Here is a 16222-nt window from a genome sequence, read left to right as displayed (position 1 = left end):
GATCTGCTTTTGTTTTCCTTAAACTGCTGATGAGCCAGACAGATGTTTGCCTGTAAGTGATGTGAACCTATTTAATCTACTAAAACAAGCCACACTGTATTGAAGGCAATGCCTCTCTTTTCTCCTTTTACGTGGTACTCTGTTTGCCTTTAAAGAGCCGCATGAAGAAGCAATACTGATGATAATATTGGTTGCATCCATCTACATTCCTTTTTTTTGGAAGAGATGATCCTGACTTTCCAGTTGGTCTTCCTCACCTGCATCTGGATCACACTGACGCCAGATGTTTTTGCTGCTTCTGAAATCAAGAAGTCCTACCAGCATTGCTCCACTTCAATGAAAAGAGCCGGGTAAGATAGCAGAGTCTAGTCTTGGCAGTCAATGCCCACTTTCCCTCACCAGCTGCCTCACACCTGTGGGAAACCTCAAAACAAATCTGCCTTGTATTTGTGTTGGTGATTGTCTCAGGAACTAGATTACCTATCAAAATAAATCACCTCTGGTTAGCATCAGAAAGATGTTAATAAATCCTGGGTCCTGCTGACAATTGTATGCTTATTTTTGGAGAATACAATTAGGGGCTCATGTAGGGATCTTCTTTCAGAAAATGTATTTCTTCAGTGAATAATGCATCTGTTACTAATAATGACATGTGTTTAAAGTTTTGTAAAAAAATTTTAGTAGAAATTAGTCTAAGCAACAACTTCTATATCAAGTACTTAGAGAGTATATATAGTTCCATAAATTGATAATATAGTAATGAAAAGCATAAAGCCATTTGTTGCCTTTCAAGATGAGTTTCCATACATTTGAAATATTATCCTGAATGTCAGTTCATCATCATTACTGTCTTATCGTCGATAATTGAAAGCATGTTAGCAAATACCAGTGGAGGAGCAATCTAGTAGAGTGACTAGTTCCTCCCGCTTGGCTGGGAACTCCCCAGGTTTTAGCACTAAGTGTCCCAGGAATGCCCTCGGTCCCAGGCAAGCAGGAATGATGAATCACCTACTACTTCAGTACCTTTAATAAGCAAAAAGTGACCTCTTGCTCCCTTTCACCAAGCACAAGATTTTCAAAAATACCCAGTAGGGGAAATTGAGGAATGAAGGTGAGTACTATCACTCAGCTAGCCTTGACAATCAACGAGGGGACAGATGTTTCAGCCAGATTGCCCTCACATCTTGAATATTTATGAAGCACTCACAATAAGATCAGGAAAGAGAACATAAAAAATTAATAAATCCTTGTGAAGCCTCAGATTTAATGACCAGAAACAAAAGAGGTGTGGAGAGGTTGGGAGGAAAAATTTACTAGATTCCTTCCTGGTTTCTGCTCTGTTCTTAAAAATCATGAGCCACCTTCCACACTTTTTTCCATGCTTCTGTTCCCACACTCAGATCTGAGATATTATGAAGTTTCATCCAGTTTAACCACTTTCTGAGTCTTCTTCAAGGCAATTAGGCAAGCAGTATTTTCGAAACATGGGATTATAACGCCAGACTGAGGAAAAGGGAAATTGTGATAGGAGCTAACCCATCCCACTGGCCCACTGTCAGTGATAGAGTTGCTGCAGAAGAATCTTTGTGTATCTTTCAGGTGTTATCTACGGGGCAGGAGGGGCATCGGTTCTTTGTGGTGAGGTAGGAATTTCTTCCTTATGTTAGAGGTCTCATTTTTAGATCCTATTTAAATGAAGAGCACATTGGGGCGCCTGGGTGGCTCAGTCGGTTGAGTGTCCGGCTTCGGCTCAGGTCATGATCTCACGGTCTGTGGGTTCGAGCCCTGCGTCGGGCTCTGTGGTGACAGCTCAGAGCCTGGAGCCTGTTTTCAGATTCTGTGTCTCCCTTTCTCTCTGACCATCCCCTGCTCAAGCCATCTCTCTCTCTCTCTCTCTCTCTCTCTCTCTCTCTCTCTCTCTCTCTCTCTCTCTTTCACTCTCTCTCTCTCAAAAATAAATAAAATATTTAAAAAATATAAAAAAATAAAAAAATAAATGAAGAGGGCATCTCGGGGTTTCTGCTACATGGGGCCAAGCTTATCTGTTTTCCCTTCTGTCGATCCTGGGTGAGGTACTCCTTTCAATATTAGCTAGAATATGATGCGTTAAAATTTCTATTGGTTTCTTTTGTTCTTCAAAGAAAAATCCTCTAGGGCACTAGGGATTGAGTAAATTATCAACTCTCGTTCAAAAATAGCCACTTAGAATGAAAGCCAGTCATTTTCCCCGACTGAATAGAGTAATCCAGCCAGCCAATTTCTGAGCTGCCACTTGCCAGATTTCATGAAGATTTGAAGGCATTTTTGACAAAAACATGGAAATTACTGTATAGGGTAGTTTCTAGAGTAGGAAGCTTAGGATTCTCCAGACCTAAGTATTGTGAATAAATACTGTGAGGGTCTTTGCCCTGCACCCAATCTGATTATCAGTAACTAAATAAGTAATTATTTAATTAGTTGATTAATAATCCATTTTTCTATAACATAAAAGAACTAATAGAATGATCTTTCTTTGAAAATTATGAAGTGGGTGGATTTACATTACCTTGCATTTATGTGCATTATTTTGAGCCAGTTTTCATCCAGTCAGGTTTTATAGGCTTTGCTATAATTTTTTTTAGTATATAATCATATTCTTTACCCAAAAATTGCCTTTTTTGTCCAAATAGTGTTAAAATCTTTTACCTAAAGATACCCTTTGTTTCTTAAAAACAAAATAGGACAAAAAGGGGAATTTGATGAATAAAGTAAGTTTTGACAGGTGGAAAAATGTCCCTGTTTTGCCTAGGGAAGAGATTTGGCTCCCTGGTGATACAAAGAGGATCAGACATATAGGCTCACTGAATATTTATTCATTCTGCTAATGGGTGTCTTGGGTGCCCTTTACATGCCAAGTGCTGGGCTGGGGATTACAGATGCCAGGGGAGCAATATGCTCTCTCGGGTCTTAGGAAGTAGAGTATGGATGCCGCCTACACAGGCTTTCAGGGGCCAATTGTTACATTTGCTGGAAATCTATTGCTAGCTGTTAAAAATAAACATTATTAAAAATTAAATTGCATAAAGTGTAATTAAATAATTTTTTAAAGTAATAAGTACTTAAAACTCACCACTTCCCAAATCCTTTACTACATTTTACTACTGCCATTGCTCTTTTGGTTATTTACATGTATTCTATCTGTATGGTAGAAATCCATGCTATATTGTATTATCCTATTCTATATTATAGTAAGTGATGTTAAATCGTACTGTATTATATTATGTTATGTTGTATTAAGCCATATCATATCATATCATATCATATCATATCATACGGCCCTACACTATGGGCTATACACATCTCCATCATGTCAGTACCCTGAAATCAGACACGTGGGAGTATTTACATCATGGGAATCAGCAAACACTACAAAAAGGCCTGTCTCTTTCCCGGAGAACAACTTGCTAACCATTTTCGCACATTCATGAACCTAACACGAAAGGCGGTGGGCCCAAGGGATGGCAAATTCAAGCGCTACTGCAGGTAAACAGAAGGCAGGGGCAGAGGTTGTACAACTACGGAAAATACGCTTCTCTCGAGACATAACTGGTCCAGCCTTTCCTTGTTGTAAGAAAACTTGAGCCCAGTGTTGCTAGATTCTTTGAGTTTGTAAAAGAAGTATGAAATTAAGATTTTCATGTGAAATTTTCTAATTCAATATATCCTATAGGCTAGCCAAAAAAAAATATCTGCAGACCAGCTCCTAATCTGGTCCAATTTTCTCATTTCACAGGTGAGGAAACTGAGACCTCACCACTGAGCTCATGATCATGTAGGGGCTCAAGTAAGACACAGGAAGTGTTGTGTCTTAATTGGAGCCATCTCTCTGGCTGACTCTTCCACAGAAATGTTCATCTGTATAGGATTTTTGTCTTTATAAGAGATGGGCTACTGACTAAAGTCAGGTGTGTATGTCCAGAATTCCAAAGCTCAAGAGCAGTTCAGTCAAAGTCATAAGTTTTGCTCTGTATAGTGCACCATGTCCTCCCTAAGATTTAGCAAAAGCATCAGGGACCTAGATATAATCATTAGACCCAGAAGTATGAAGATTGTCTTAGTGACCAAAGTCTGGATCACCTAATTTTCCTACTACTTAATTGCATCCTTGGATCTGCATCTATGTAGCCTAATAGATCATTTTTGCTTCATTTTGTATTTTTCTAAAGAAAAATAGTAAGTCTGTGCAAAGTTTTTTAAATGTTGACTATACATTATTTGAGACCTAGGCCTCTGTATTGGTTCATAATAGAGCTTCAGTGGCAAAAAAAAAAAAAAAAAAAAGTCCATGTTAAGCAGCAGGACATGCTTCTAGAATGACAAGGAGAATGACATTATAATGATGCAGTTTTGGAGTGCTGGTGGGGGTCTGGAGCCAATGGCTAAGAAAGAGTTCTTGAGATATCTTTGGTGCAAAAAGATGACTCTATTAAAGCACGAGGACAGGATCTATGGGCAGAAAGCTGCACTAAGGTTGTGAGGAGTGATTGGTTATATACTATGGAGTTGGGGGAGGTCACAGCAAAAGGAAGGCCTCCTGAAGGACTTGCATATGCTAATGAGGACTCCTAAGAGGTCTGGGGCCTTGCGGTTGTCAAGCTAAGGTTGTTTTTGATCTAGTAAGGCCTGAAGGTTAAGACAGTAGGAGGTTCCTGGAGAAAGATTATCCTCTGTATTGCCTCAAGTATTTGTCAATGGGCTACAGGTTATAAAGAAATTTAATGTGATTTACATTTTCTTCTTGACTTTGTTCCCAACATCCCTGTGGAGGGGAAGATGATGCTAGGACTCCAAGAAACTGAGTCTGTTGGTTTCTGGAGGGCAGGCTATTGATAAGAATGCCTTTTTCTTATAATTTACTAAGACAGTTATAAACTGATGGAGACTCATGTCCTGCATGACTGTGATCTCTATCAGTTAAACATTGGTTTTTCCTTTCCTTTGTTCTTGGACAGCCAGGAACCTCTGAGGAATGTCATATATTTCCCTCCTTGATTGGGGGGCAGTTGTGGGAGGGGTTGGGGAATTTGTTAGCTTGTGCTTTGCCCTCAGCTTGCCTTATGCTCCCTCCTCAACAAGGTGGAGAATTATGCCTAGATATTTATTTGGAAAAGGTCTGAGATGGCAGATCCAACTTGTGCTAGATAGTTGATAATAATAATATATAATTATGTTATAATTTATTACACAATTCAATAATGAAATTTTACATAGAAATAATACAAAGAATCTCAATGCTTTCCCTTTTCCAAGTTCTAATCCTTATTCATATAGCTCCATGATTTTTCATGTTTGAAATTATAGTATAGAAACCATTTTGTATTTTCTTAACTTAATTATTTTCTACATTGCTTCACAGACATTATAATGGTTGGTATTTTTAATCACTCCATATTATTACTTTGAATTAAAGGACCAAAATTACCTACTTTATTATTGAACATTTATTTTCAAATTTGCACTGTTGTGAATCACAGCAGTAAATATTTTTATGCTTGTAATTTTCCCTGTAACAATAAAAATTATAATATTCCTGGAAATGAATTATGAGTCAAAGCATATGAATTATCTTTATAGCTCTTGAAATTGATTTCTAAAAGGGGTTTGCCAATATTTATGCTGCCATCTACAAAGTATAAATGTTTTTATTTCATCATGTCCTTTTAACATGGTTGGCTACTAAGATTTTGTGTTTGGGGCTCATTTAATAGGTATAAAATAGTAATTATGGTCTTAATTGGCATCTCACTGTTAACTCTCTTAGATTAAAAAAATTTTTTAATGCTTGTTAATTATATCCTTCCTTGGATAAATAGTTTATTCATGTCACCCTACTTGTTTTCAACTAGTTTCATCCTAGTAAACTAATCAAGCATATAAGCCCTTCAGAAAGCAGTTTTGTAAAGTAACCTGCTGAGTGTTAGTGACTCAATTAAAATGAGGTTTTGTCATTCCATTTATTTAACTCCAATGCTTATCAGAATGACTCAGATTTTTTTGCTTTTCCTTTTCTGGCTCTAGTTCTTTTTAATTCTTTGCCTAATATATCCTCCTCAAAGACTCTTAATCTCCCTAAAACCACTCAAAATCCAGCCTTTTCTTCCCCCACTTTCTTAGTCACAAAATTATAGTAGAGTTTCTTTTTTTTTTTTTTTAGTGTTTATTTATTTTTGAGAGAGAGACAAAGACCAAGACAGAGAGAGAACAAGGGAAGGGCAGAGAGAAGGAGACACAAATCCAAAGCAGGACCCAGGCTCTGAGCTGTCAGCACAGAGCCCAATGCAGGGACCAAACTCAAGGAACGTGAGATCATCACCTGAGCTGAAGTTGGACACTGAACTGACAGAGCCACCAGGTGCCCCTTTAGTAGAGTTTCTGATACTGAGGAAAGGGGAACATGGAAATTGTTTCCTTAGTTTCATCCAGGAAGGAAAAGATTGTAACTCAAAGCAAAAATTGATAACTTTGGGTTCCTGGGTGGCTCAGTCGCTTAAGCGTCTGACTTCGGCTCAGGTCATGATCTCACAGTTTGTGAGTTCAAGCTCCATGTTGGGCTCTGAGCCTGGAGCCTCTTTCAGATTGTGTCTCCCTCTCTCTCTGCCCCTCCCATGCTCATGTTCTGTCTTTCACTGTCTCTCAATAATAAATAAACATTAAAAAAAATTTTTTAATGTTAACTGTTACCAAGACATACACCTACTATTTTGTAAACAATGTTTGTTATTGTTTGTGGGAAAAGACAAAGATTAAGAATGCTCATGTAAGACTCTTCCATGAATTGAGATTTCTTTGCTTTATCTCATCAGGATTCAGCCTTTTAGAAGGCCATCTAAAAAGTTATCCAAAAGCTTTCTTTCAGTAGCTACTAAAAATGAAGCTATTTTTTTTCTAGAAGAGGGAAGAGGGCAGAAGACACAAAGTGGTTTAAGATTTATATATATATATATATATATATATATATAAAATTATACCAGAAAACTCTGAGCTAAGTCTGATGTTCCATCATATATTGAATATCCCCTTATTAAGCATATTTACTTCTCTTGCCTTTGTTCTATTTCAGCTTTCACTTTATTAACCTTTACATATATCTCTTTTCTGTTGCATAAGCCAGGGTCTTCAAGCTAGGACACCTATACTCCTGAAGTATAATATACCCCTCAGTACATTCAAGCTCTCAGAGGGGCATTGTTGTGGGGTGATTACGAAAAGACCACCAGTGCCGAGTAGAGAATAGAAGTGAAGCATAATTTTATTCACAGCCGCATGTTTTTATTACAGCCGGGCCAAACCTGATCTCCCTGGTGTTACGGAGCAGAAAATGGCCCCAAACAAAGGGGGCAGTGAGATTATATAGACAGAATATGTCATCACTTAGGTAACCAATTACAATTCACAGCGTTCCTTGTAGCCAATTACATTGTAACACACAGACATTAGTTTTGACGGGAACCTATCATTTTAAGGTTCTTTATCCCTTTAGAATGACGAGTCATAGTTAGACGCCAAGATACTGCGAGAGACAGTGACCAGGTGACTTTCACCTGTGGACTTTGCTTCAGCCAGGTCTTAGGAGAAGGCTGGGGTTACTTAACAGAATCTTGAAAAACAAGTTAAACTTCAGGTTACAATGCTCCTTATCGAGTTACATTCTTAGGGTCTTTCCAGATTGCCCAATCTTTAATTATTCACCAGAATGGGAGCTTAAACCTAACCTATATCCAGTAAACTCTCTGATATCTTATAAGTTGGCCTACTACATTTCATAAGTTGACCTATAACAGCAGGTGGCCTCAGATAGTTTTAAAACGATCAATTTCTGGATCTTTGACGTCCTTTGACCTCTTTCTTAGAATCGATGTACCTGAAAGCATGTCTTAAGTCTCCTTTATAGCATTCCTTCAATTAAATTATTGCTGTATTTCATTTAGCAGAATTAAGGCAGACATCTCCCTCTTCCTGAATATCACTTTACGTGTTGCCTCAGTGTATAAAATCCTCCTAGGTAAAAAGAGAGGATTATAAATATTGTTGTGGAAGCAGTGGATGACTCTAGTTTAAATAACACATTGTCTTCCAGACTAGGTATGTTTATTTTCTTTGCTTTCAACAAAATTAAAGGAAGAACCTAATTAATTTGTCTGGTTACAAGTCATTAGAAATAATTACTAATGATAGACCCCAATGTGAATTTTGGAAAGTAAGTAAGAAAGAATTTAAATAATCAAGTTACATTGCTAAAGCAATGCTGAAACAAAATTTCTTCAAATTTTATGTATGTGAAAGTTTTTAAATATTTTCATCTACAAAATTAAGAATAGGAATAGAATTTATGCTATGATAGAATAATGCTAGAATTTATTTCATCCTAGCAATGAGTAATATCCATAAACATGATGCATTTGGGGAAAATGTATAATCACTTCATTAAGAAATCCACTGCCAATAAAATTTTAATAAGTATCAACATTTATATGAGTTATGTTTTGGCCCAGTTGCAACAGTCATAGATGCTAATGTGTATACATAATACACAATAGTTAATGTGTATACTTATATCCTTGCAAAGAAATATGGTGAGGTGATACAATTCTACAAAGGAAATAAAATGGACATACAAGTTCAAAGAAAACAAGGAGTAATATAAAATTTCTTGTTTTTAAAGGGGAGTTTATTCATGTATTTTAAAATGCATAATGTGGGTATTAAGATTCATTGAATACATTAAGTGGAAGGATATGAGTTTTCTTTTAAGTTTTCAATATTTAAGTAATTTTAAATTTTATAGTGAGAAAATTGTTGACATCTACTAAATGTGTGAATGAGTACATAGACTTTCAAAATTCTTTCAGATGGTATGGAAGCCACATAATCCTTTGGGCAAAATAGATGAGGTATAAATAAAGTAAAAAATAAATAAGTATGGGCGATGCACATCAGAAGAGCCCTCAGGATAAGAACAGGTGTGTGTGCTTTCGCTACCTGCTGAGAGTGTACTTCATACAGGCTCTGTGTTCAGTGTTCTTGGGATTCTTAATTAAGATTTATCCTTTTCAGTCTCACGATGCTTCTGAAAAATGTATGCTTTCAAAAAGACATGAGTGACAACCATTTTATTGTATTGTATTTCATGAGTTTTCACCCAAAGTTACATTTGATTTTTCCTAAAATGATAACAATTAGCTAGCTTTTATTAAATGTCTACTATTTCCAGACCAGTGGTTCTCCTAAGAAACTGTTAGAAATGCAGTCTCTCATACCCCAGCCTCTTGAATCAGAAGCTCTGGGCATGGGTCCCAGCAAGCCAGTGATTCAGATGCATGCCAAAGAAAGTAATATTTAATATTTACAAAACATCCTGGCATGAGACCTTGAACATAATAGGCAACTAATAAACAAATTAGCTACTATTACTTTTTCAATAAATAGTTCACTCTAGCTCCTTAAAAGAAATGTTCTACTTAATTTGAGGTTCTTGGAAGAACTAGTTCTATATGTTCAATTATTTGTAGGAAATAATGACTTGAGTTTAAAATCAAACTCATTGTCTTCTACCCGAGACAGAGTTCTTCTTCCAACTTCCCCATTTCTCTTAATGGCAAAAATATGTACATAAACTTCTGAGGGTCTCAACCAGAAACTTCCCTATTCAAAAACCATACTGGATGGTGATAGGCACCCATAAGCCTGGACATATTTCTTGAATCCGCTGCTTTATGATGTGAAATTCTCACCATCAAAGTCACTTTATTAAGCTAAGAAGTTGCATCCACAAGTCTTCTGTTAAAGTTCACATCTCTTTTCTGGAGAAGACAGTTATTAATGCAAAAGCATATCAGGAATTCAGAGTAACTAGAGTAACTAGAATTCACTTAGGAGCCACTTCAGTGCCTGGTGGTGTTATCGCTGCTACAGCTGATGAGGACAGTGAGGACGGCAGGCACGTTTCTCTGGAAGGAGCTGAGCGAAGTCTCTAGCACCCAGAACAAGAGGGCTGCTCTCATTACAGAAGAGCTGGGCTTCCACAGACATTCTGCCTACACACGTAGCAAATCACCGGGAAGTGTGTATCACAGGGCAGAGAATGAGTCAGGGAGATCCAGCGACTTTCCCAAGGTCACAGACCCAGGGAGTAACAGAACAGCTCCCAGATCAGACTCTGGGAGGACCTGAGAGGCCACGCCCCACTGTGTCTACATCAGGGGTAACTGCAGGTGAAAACCGACTCCACCTATTTCACGACTGGACCAGACATCAAGTCCAATCAATTGTCAAATCCATCCGTTTTTCCTTTGGATTCTTCTCCACTCCCATTGCCATTCCTCGGGTTCTAGACCCCACTGCAGACATTCTACTCAAATCTCAACTGGTAACCATACTTTCTCCTCATTTTGTCTTTGTAAAATATTTTCATCAGTTTACAACTCTGCAGTTGTTCTGTTTCTGTTTTGTTGCATAAGTACTCTGACTTTAGTGACTCCAGGAAACACTTAGGTAACATGTTTAATGCAGATTCCTAGGCACTGTTTCCTCTGGCTTTGGTGTAGGTGATCTGAGGTGGGGTGCATGGATGTAAGGTGGTAGTGATAAGGTTTTCCTGGTCTAAAAACCATATTCCAAGAAATATTGCCTACATTGTGTAATAGTGCCTTACATCCAAACTATGTTATGTAAGTTGCTCCAAATGTTGGGCTCCCTGACCTGCCCCACCCTTATATAATAAAGAGTAAATGTTGGCAGATCTTTGTCTAAGTGTAATGTAGGCTGAGAAAATGAGCTTCTATGTATGTATTTCAGAGGATACCATGTTGAATACAGAAAGCTAACCTAAATCAAAATACCCAGAAGGCTAACCTAAATCAAAATACCCCAAATCAAAATTATATGTATCTTAAAAGTATTTTTCCCCCTTTGGAGTGACAGCAAACATGAAACCAGAATGAGGAAAAATGACAGTACCAAAGCATGGCTCCTGAAATACGAGCAACTTCTTCATATACAGGACCATGATTTTGCAATGAGACCTGGATTTGGAGGTGAGTGTTATCTTTACAAAACTCCTATGTCACAATCCATCGCACTGTCAAAATAAAGCTGAAAATGTGAAGCAGTTAAGATCAAAACACAATTAGAGACTGTCTATTTTTTAAAAAATGTTTACAATGATATTCTCTTGAATGAAAACAATCAATAACTTTTAAATTAACCAAAAAGAAGATAAATATCTTTAGTAAATATTCATGCTACTTACTAGTTGTAAATAATGTGTGTTCAATAAATAGTGAATGGCTATATACTGCCTATACGGCGACTTACTCTTTCAACTAAACCCTGTGAATTGTATTATGTAGTGGTATTCACAAAATCTCATTGAACAACCTAATAACCTGGAATGCCTGGCTTCAGTGGAAGGACTAACACACCGAACGCCACGGCTCCCTAGGGAACAACTCTGTTCAGAAGGTTTCTCTCTTCATCACTTCCAGCAACTGAAGTTGGTGAGAATGTTGGAGGGCCAGGCACTGGGCTGAGCCTGTTAATGCACCAGCTTATTCTACCCTCCTAAGAAGCAGGCACTATCACGATCCGTAATATTCCAGTGTGGAGACTGATGTGTAGAGAGGTTAGGAGATTTGCTCTACGCCATGGAGAAAAAAGCAGTATGTGGGAAAACCAAGATGCAAGGGCCAATAAAGAAGACAGAAGTAGGCCATGTAAGGACATACTTGGAACAACGTCTTTCCTCCCCTCAGATTGTTTAGTGAGCATACAGTTGCATCACAGAGTGTACCAAGTTTTCCAGAGACACACAGGAGGTGGCAAAATCAAGTGGTTAATCTGAACTCTGTCTTACTGTTAAATCCATTCTGACTCTTCTATCATTGACCTAAAATCACCACTCCTACCATTCCTGAGCTGACAACTTTTCAGAATACTGGAAGTATGGATGTGACAGAAGTGAATGTGAGACTGAGAAGGCAGGAGCCCTCAGCTGTAGGACAGACGCAGCTTTTTCAAAAATAATTAATACTTTAATTTTCTATATGGAGTAGGGGAAACGTGACCCTCACTATATTGTGGTTATGACCAAGGGAAGCTTGTTGGTACCTCAGAGAACTCACTTGTTGGCAGGTAAAATAAAACAGCATGTCAGGTAGTTGTTATGTGAAAGGGTGTTTGTGGTTGTTTAATTTCATGGAATCCATCGGGTTGCAATTCTAAGGGTCTAGCTTTGATTTATTAGAGTCTTGACTAGAACATTAGCAAGCACCAAAGCCACCTGGGGGCTTTTACAGGGCAGATTACTGAGCCCCACCCCCCCCCCCAGGTTTTAATTCCCTACACCTGGGCCAACAACTTGCATTTCTAATAAATTACTGATGACGGTCTGAGAATCACACTTGATAATTGTTGGATTGGATTATCAGCATCAGAGTAAATCTTGGTGAGTTTCATTTTTGGCTTTTCCAGAGCGTTTCTCACACTTACTGAACTTAATTTAAGATTTTAGAAGGCTCAAAATTAATTAGGTAAGATGTGTCCGTATTTTACTTCCAGAGCTGCTTCTTTATCTTGTTTTCTTCACATCATTGCTCCTCAATTGTGTCTCCTTACTGGAATTCTCCTTAAAGATGCCTGAGCCCTCAATTTCCATTCCCAACAGACCGATTCTTTGCCCCCAACCAAAGTTTGCCCAAACTTTGGATAATATACTCTACAACTATCATGCATTATTCTCTACCTTGGTCTCCATGATTCTATACAAAGCTTGTAAATTCTCCCCACCACTATTTAGTTGGAGAAAATGTTATGAAAAGAAATTTGTCCTGCTGTGGGCCGTTTCAGCCACTAGAGGGCGCCCGTCGCACAGGAATGGCCTGGAACTGGCGATTCCGGAAAAGCATTTCGAACCCCAAAATGATGTATGTTCTTCAACAACAATTCAAAACGCTGCCCTAATTCCTGTCAGTTTAGGTTCTTCAATTAAATGAATTCCTATCTTAGAAAAAAGGGTTTCTATGAGTCTATTTTGGGTCATTGAAAGCCAGAAAGATTGAGAGAAAACTTTTATTTGAACCTTGAAACACACACCCTAGAAAGCTTTATGCTCAAAATGGTTCAAGAACCAGTAGCAGAATCACCTGGGAGTTAGTTAGAAATGCATAAGCTCAGGCCCCATGCTCAGGTTTTCTGAATCAAAATCTATATTTTAATAAGATCCCCAGCTGATTTGAGCACACTTTGCAATTTGAGAAGCACAGCTGTAGATTACCAATGAGGACCCTCTGTTCTTACCTTAAAACACTTAACCCTTCATTGTCCCTCCCATATATCACCCCCGTCCCCAACAAAACCATAGAATTGAAATTCCACTTCAGTTAACTCCATTAAATTTCCACTTCCTTTGATCTGTTAGAGATACATGTTAAGTTTTAATTTTGAGTCAGAATGCTTTTTCTTAATGCTTTTTTTTTTTGTCCTGAGGCTACTTTGTGGGGTTATTAAAAATGCAATTGAAACGTGCTACTTAGTGGCAGGTGGCAAATCATCCCACGATGAAAAAATTTTTCTGACAATCATGAACCGGCGCTCTGGTGTCCAAATGTCTTATGTGTTCAGTCAGTTCAGGCAGAAAAATCCATAAATCCAGTCAGAAGTGTCACTCCGGTACCTTTGTGAAATACAGTCCTTAGCCTTCTCTTGTCTTGGTCAGAACAGCCTCTTCCTACCGGCGACCCATTTCTCTGTTCTCTCAAGGCTGCCTTCCTGGGGGAAATCAGGCTGCAGGATATAAATGACAAGCTCGAATTTATCTTCTCTTTCTTTATACTTGTCCATAACATAAACACACGCACATACTTCTTTCCTCTTGAGCTAAATGTAACTTCAGCACTTCTCTTGCCTTAATGTGTTTTCCTAATTAGCTTTAACATTAAAACCAGCTGCTACTGCAGTGTTTTTTACTTTTATAAAGCATTAGAAGATTAATTGACTCATTATGTGGAAACAGGAGGATATAAATTTAGGGGAGCCTTTTGTTTAACTTGGGTTGTAAATTGCAGCTCATTTTCTTTATGTTTTCCCTACCCTTTACATTTCTCATCACTAAGGGCTTTTTTGTTTCAGACTTAGAAATGATGATTTCTTTGGTTCTTTAAAGTGAAATCAATTTAGCATCTAGATACTGGCTACTGAGTCAAGTCAAAAGCTAGGGTTGTGAAAGCCGCTTGTAAAATCTATGCTTGTCAAACAAGAGGACTAGACTGGGAGCCAGAGGGACCTGGCCGGATTCCTGCATTAACTAGCTTTAGGTTTCAGGCAAGCTCTCTAATTTAATCTCCAAGTGAGTTAGGTTATATGTCAATTGCAGCTTACATTGGTTCCATCTACCTAACAAATGGCTGTAATAATAATAAGGGATAAAATATTGTATAATGTATTTTAAATGCACTATCTGCATACGATGTATAACTTATTTAACTCTTAACTCAGCACACATAAAAATAGACTTATGACCTATCTTTATGTACTAAAAAAAAAGATTATAAATGTGTATGCTACTAGACAATGATCCTGGGAAATCAACACATGATAAAGGTTAATGTTTATTTATTTTTACTGTATTTCAAATGCTTTATATTTAGAATTAATTAATGTATTTTTGAAATTATTATTCATGTTATTATATGTATGACTGATCCAGTAGGGGCTGAATAAGTTGGTTAAGATATTTGAATAGGGTTAGGCTGAGATCTTGACATGCATGGTTTTGCTTAGTCTCACAGCGATGCTATAAGGTAAGTACCATATGATTATTCCCACTATTTTACAGATAAGCAAACTAAGACTCAGAGAAATTAACAGATTTACAGAAGTTTGGCTTTAGCTCAGGTTTATGGCCAGAAACTCTATGATTTGTAATATATTTGCTTTATTACCACCCTTTCTCTGAGACTCACTCCTTATGTGTAAGAAGAATATTTGGGATTTATATATATCTCCACAATCGTGATTCTGTATCTTGCCTTTACCTGCCCCTCGCTCTCCAGACTGTCCTCAGGAATGTGTAGATTCCCAGACCCCAGAGGAAGGTACACTTGGGCATGGAGTTCAGAGGAGCTAAAAATGAGGTCAGATGGCATCTGAGGGCAAACACTTTTCTCAAAATGGAAGAGCTCATCCCTACAAGAATAGAATAAATTGAAAGGAAGGAAAAAAGTAATCTAGAATGTTTCCAGGAGTCCATTCCTAATGGACAAGCCATATTTTTACCCCACTCTCAGACCAGCCTTCCAACAACCCTGAGGGTCTGTCGCACATCCAGCAGTGGCACAAATATGTCCTTGTGTGGTGGCTTCATTAGACTGCCCTAGCCTTGCAGAAATAGTGATTAGCAACGGGGGTCTTCTTACAAGTCACAATGCAAATTATTCTCAGGTTTTGTCATAAAATAAGTGCTCTATGCGAAGCACTGTGTCATTTTCTAGCCAGGAGTGGACAGATTATCTGAATGTTTGAATGTAGTATTGGGAATACCAGCATTCCTAGGAGCAGGCTCACATTTTTGCTGAATTGCAGTAGTGATAGCATTTATTTAGTGCCATTTAGTGAGCACCAATTAAGTTTACTAACTGCGTATTATTTCTAGTCTTCAAATAAGTCTCCAAGGTGAGAGTTTATAGGTGAGGAAACTAAGCTTAGAAATGTTACTTACCCTCGATCACACGAGTGGTCAAGCTAGGTTCAAACTCTAGTCTGTGACTCTAACACCAGAATGTTGACCTCTCTCTAAGTTCTCGCCAAGCCTTTCAGTCCCTTGGAGTGTTGGAGTTAGTGGAAAAGATGTACTCATCTTGAAGCCATCCTCAAAAGCCATGAATTTTTGTTTTGATATCTATATTAATTAAAGAAAAAGAGTAAACACAACAAAAGCCCCAGAGCTAAATTCAATAAGTAATAGAGTAAAACTGGATAGTCCCCAAGTTAATGCATAATTATAATTATCATTGAACAATTTTTAAATACAATTGTCATAACTAATGTTGTAGAAGGTCATTGATCCAATATGGCAGGAAGTCATTGGTGATTAGGATGCGAGTAAGATGTTCTGAAGCTGGAGTGGGAATACACTTCAGTGACAGGCCCAAGACCCGCCCAGCTGGAGCCTCCATGAGTAAGGGACGCT

The 16222-nt window shown here is 37.9% G+C and overlaps 1 protein-coding gene across 1 annotated transcript in view; it reads left to right on the top strand.

The window, feature by feature from the left end:
• The first annotated feature begins 225 nt into the window (after positions 1-225).
• GABRR3 (gamma-aminobutyric acid type A receptor rho3 subunit) overlaps positions 226-16222 on the top strand; it is a 47899-nt gene continuing 31902 nt past the window's right edge. The window contains exons 1-2 of the mRNA XM_029940692.1: positions 226-350; positions 10960-11072. Coding sequence (XP_029796552.1) covers positions 226-350; positions 10960-11072 — 238 coding nt within the window. The remainder of the gene's footprint in view (positions 351-10959; positions 11073-16222) is intronic.

Source organism: Suricata suricatta, chromosome 5 (genome assembly GCF_006229205.1).
Source record: "Suricata suricatta isolate VVHF042 chromosome 5, meerkat_22Aug2017_6uvM2_HiC, whole genome shotgun sequence".
In the NCBI taxonomy this organism is placed as follows: Eukaryota; Metazoa; Chordata; class Mammalia; order Carnivora; family Herpestidae; genus Suricata; species Suricata suricatta.
Note: the sequence above shows the minus strand (reverse complement) of the source record. Positions and strands in the feature narration are given on the sequence as shown.